Genomic DNA, 3,592 nt, shown 5'->3' on the forward strand with positions numbered 1-3,592 from the left:
TAAATACAAATAAATAGGTAATAAAAATAATGTTTAATTACACCAAGAGCATAAAACCATCAGAAGCACCATTATGCCAGTGTAATTAGATAAGGGCAATTTTTTTTTGTTAAATACAGCAGGATTTACATCACATGTACTGTTATTTATCACCACTAGTAGTGGTGCTAGCCATTAATATAATTTAAAATCAACTTCTTTGGTCAACCCATTGTTTACCATCTCTAAACTCAAATTCTTTACTGTACTTGGGTGTGATAAATAGCACCTATTACAGTTTTTCCACAAAAAATGGGGAATAACGCGCATATTTCGTTGCATGCCTGGATAAAATCTAAGATTTCCTTTACTTGCCAGCCCTTTTCACTTGATACAGATGGTCCATTTCAGCAGCTACATTGTATTTGCAGGGATTGATTTAGTCACATCCGGTGATTAAAAGGTGCAATAAAATGCACCAAAGTCGCACTTCTGAGGTGCGGAAAGAGGAGTGACTGCAAACATTGGGATTCAACAGGACACTAGAAATGAAGTCCATGATCTGTGTCTTTATCTTTGTTGACAGTGATCTTCAGCCACTGATCGATCCAATGTGTCCTGTGGATATCAATGTAAAAGATTTTATTTTTACAAAGTAGCGGACTTTATGTATCTTAGGTATTTTATTAGCGCTCTCTGTCTCGCACCGCAATTTAATTGATAAATGTACCATTCCTGTTATGTAATGCACATTATTTCTTTGTCACTGAATATATGCCACTTTATCTAAGGTAATGTAACCTGTGAATATTCACATCCTTTACCAGCTAATGGAGCTGTGGCTATTTCACATATTCTCATCAATAAGTGTGATTAAATATGTGTTATTAGCACAAAAATGCCTGCATTATGAGATAGATGTTAACTGAAGGGGAAGGAATTGGGGCTGCAAATTGGAAACCTATACCTTAGTAAATTTGGACTAGAGAATCTAATCCATAAATTTATTTGTGTCCCCTGAATAAAAATTGGGAATGCAGGTAAAAGTATTTGTGAGTCCAAAGTACATAGAGCCAGGACAGAAAGGTTTTCACCCTTGAAACTGGATTCACTGACGACCTTGAAATGCCCCCTCAATGGTGAAGATCAACACAAGCAAATGAAGGTGCAAAGCAGGATCAAGGATGGTCCTCGGATTGTTGAACAGCAAAATGTGGAAGACAAAACTCCCTCTCATTTATGTTGAGTATTCACCAAGGGGCTTAATTATGAGCCCCTTGTGCTGTCCGTGAGCCGCGTTGCGTGACGCACTGACAGTGTAACTTGCTGCATGAAATTTACAAGCACACGTAAAGCCACCTTGCGTGGCTTTACGTGTGCTCGTAAATTTCATTTTATTTATATTCGTAAATATCATCCCATTTCATGCAACATGTTACGTTTTGGGGAGTGACATGGGTGTTGCTCTGGGTGTTCCCACGCAACACCCATGCCCACTGATGCATTTCCATATTTACGAGCAATTGTAAACCTGGAAATGTGTCCGAATGCTACACCTCCCCAGCGGTGGCGTAGGAAGGTGCAACATGGAGACATTTTTTTATTTCTTCTCGTTTTATTGGAAGAGGAAATCACGTCAAGTGATTGCATTTATGCAGGGATGTGCTCCTTCCTTCACAGAAAACAATCTTCCCACACGATAGTGCAATGGTGCCTGCGCCGGTGCATGGCAGCAGTTTCTTCGCCAGCGCAGGGAAAGGTATAGAGATGCGACATATTGCTGTAAATATGCAACATCCCTGTGCCTTGAAACTAACGCAGCGTGGTGCAAAAGATTAACTTGAGACACTGCGCGGTATTAGTTTCTCTTAAGTGAGCCCCAAACATTTGTCAGGAATTTGCCACCATCAAGTGCTTATGCAATTAACCCTGTCAATTGCAGAACATAAGTCATTTAGTGAATATCAATACAATACAACACATTTTAGTTAAATTGTGGTTGTATTTATATAATGTATGTAACATATGGATGAATTCCTTGTCTTTGTTTTTCAGCATTTAAAATGATGCTGGTGACCACTGGATTTCTGAAGAACAACTCCACCATCCATCATTTCACAGAGTTCACCCTGTTGGGGTTTCCAGGATTCGATGGTTGGCAGCACTGGCTCTCTGTTCCTCTGGCCCTTCTTCTCCTTTTAGCAGTAATCGGCAATTTAACAATTATAACAACAATATTCAGGGAGCAGGGACTTCATGAGCCAATGTGCTACTTCCTCTGCAAGCTCTCTGTAGTAGACCTCACTTTCAGCCTGGTCACCGCCCCTAAGATTCTAGCCATCCTGTGGTTTAATGCACGCTCCATCAGCTGGGCAGGATGCTTCACTCAAATGTACTTTGTTCACCTGCTCTTCGGGCTTGAGTCCGATATTCTGGTTGCCATGGCTTTTGACCGCTACATTGCAATTTGTAGTCCTCTGAGGTACAGCTCCATTCTCAATCACAAACTTGTGGTTAAATTAATGGTACTCATCATTGGGAGGTCCGTAGTCTTGGCCATGCCAGTGGCCCTGTTGGCTGCCCGGTTAAACTATTGCTCTGATCATGTGATTAAATACCCCTATTGTAACAATCTGGCTGTAACAAAACTAGCCTGTGAAGACATAAGCTTGAATAGCCTGTACCAAATGGCCATGGCCAATTCAATGCTAGGGACAGACCTAATTTTGATCTTCTTGTCCTACTGCCTGATCCTGCGTGCTGTGGTGAAGCTCAATGCGAAAGGAGCTGTTATGAAGGCTTTAGGAACATGCAGCTCCCATCTTATAATTGTTTTCATTTTATATTCAGTTATAATCGTGTTGGCTATTACACACAGCTCCAAAAATAAAATTATGGCCTATGTGTCAGTAGTCCTGAATGTGTTCCTTCTCAATGTCCCACCAGCCTTCAATCCCATTGTATATGGGGTTAGAAACAAGGACATCAACGTTGGTATCAGGAAGCAATTCAGCCGAATATGGGGTGCCTAAATTGGGATGTGCTCCAGAATACCATCATTCTTCAAAAATATTTTAGCAATAACATTAACTCCCACAATTGGGTAATTGTAAGTATATACAGGCAAGCATAGACGTAATATTCTCAACTCTGCATCTCGAAAATACAGATGTCATCAAGGTATGTAAATATGAAGTTAAATAGTCAATCATCATAAAATAGTGCAAGTGGAGTACTTCTTCACATACTGAAAAATGCTTTTCTGATTTGGCCCTTCTGTGAATTAAACCCTTTCTGAATATGATTGTGAGTACATGGGCTAATACTACTCAAGTCATTTTCACATATTCAAAATGGTGTGGTGAACATGCCCCAATAATATTTAATTTACATTTACCAAAGGGGTATTTTTTTTTCCATTGCTGATAGATTCAACACTTATGGTAAATTGCTGATGTATGGGTTTTATTAGGAGTAAAACTCCCCCAACCAATTTATTAAAAAGTAAATGTAGATTTACCTTGATAGTTCAAATACCGTGTATGTGGGAACGATTGGAACATTGTGAGTAACTTTCAGTCGTAAATCAATGTCTATGTCCTAATGGTATTGC

At 39.6% G+C, this 3,592-nt stretch overlaps 1 protein-coding gene across 1 annotated transcript; it reads left to right on the forward strand.

The window, feature by feature from the left end:
- Positions 1-2,042: 2,042 nt before the first annotated feature.
- LOC147693408 (olfactory receptor 56A4-like) lies at positions 2,043-3,011 on the forward strand. Its single transcript, XM_086935972.1, has one exon. It carries the CDS (start codon positions 2,043-2,045, stop codon positions 3,009-3,011), a length of 969 nt encoding a protein of 322 aa, XP_086792098.1.
- The last annotated feature ends 581 nt before the right edge of the window (positions 3,012-3,592 follow it).

Source organism: Lissotriton vulgaris, chromosome 8, assembly GCF_964263255.1.
Source record: "Lissotriton vulgaris chromosome 8, aLisVul1.2, whole genome shotgun sequence".
NCBI classification, from domain to species: domain Eukaryota; kingdom Metazoa; phylum Chordata; class Amphibia; order Caudata; family Salamandridae; genus Lissotriton; species Lissotriton vulgaris.

Bases quoted from the DNA above. Each gene is read 5' to 3' on its own strand.
- LOC147693408 (XM_086935972.1), top strand. From the start codon at position 2,043: ATGATGCTGGTGACCACTGGATTTCTGAAGAACAACTCCACCATCCAT.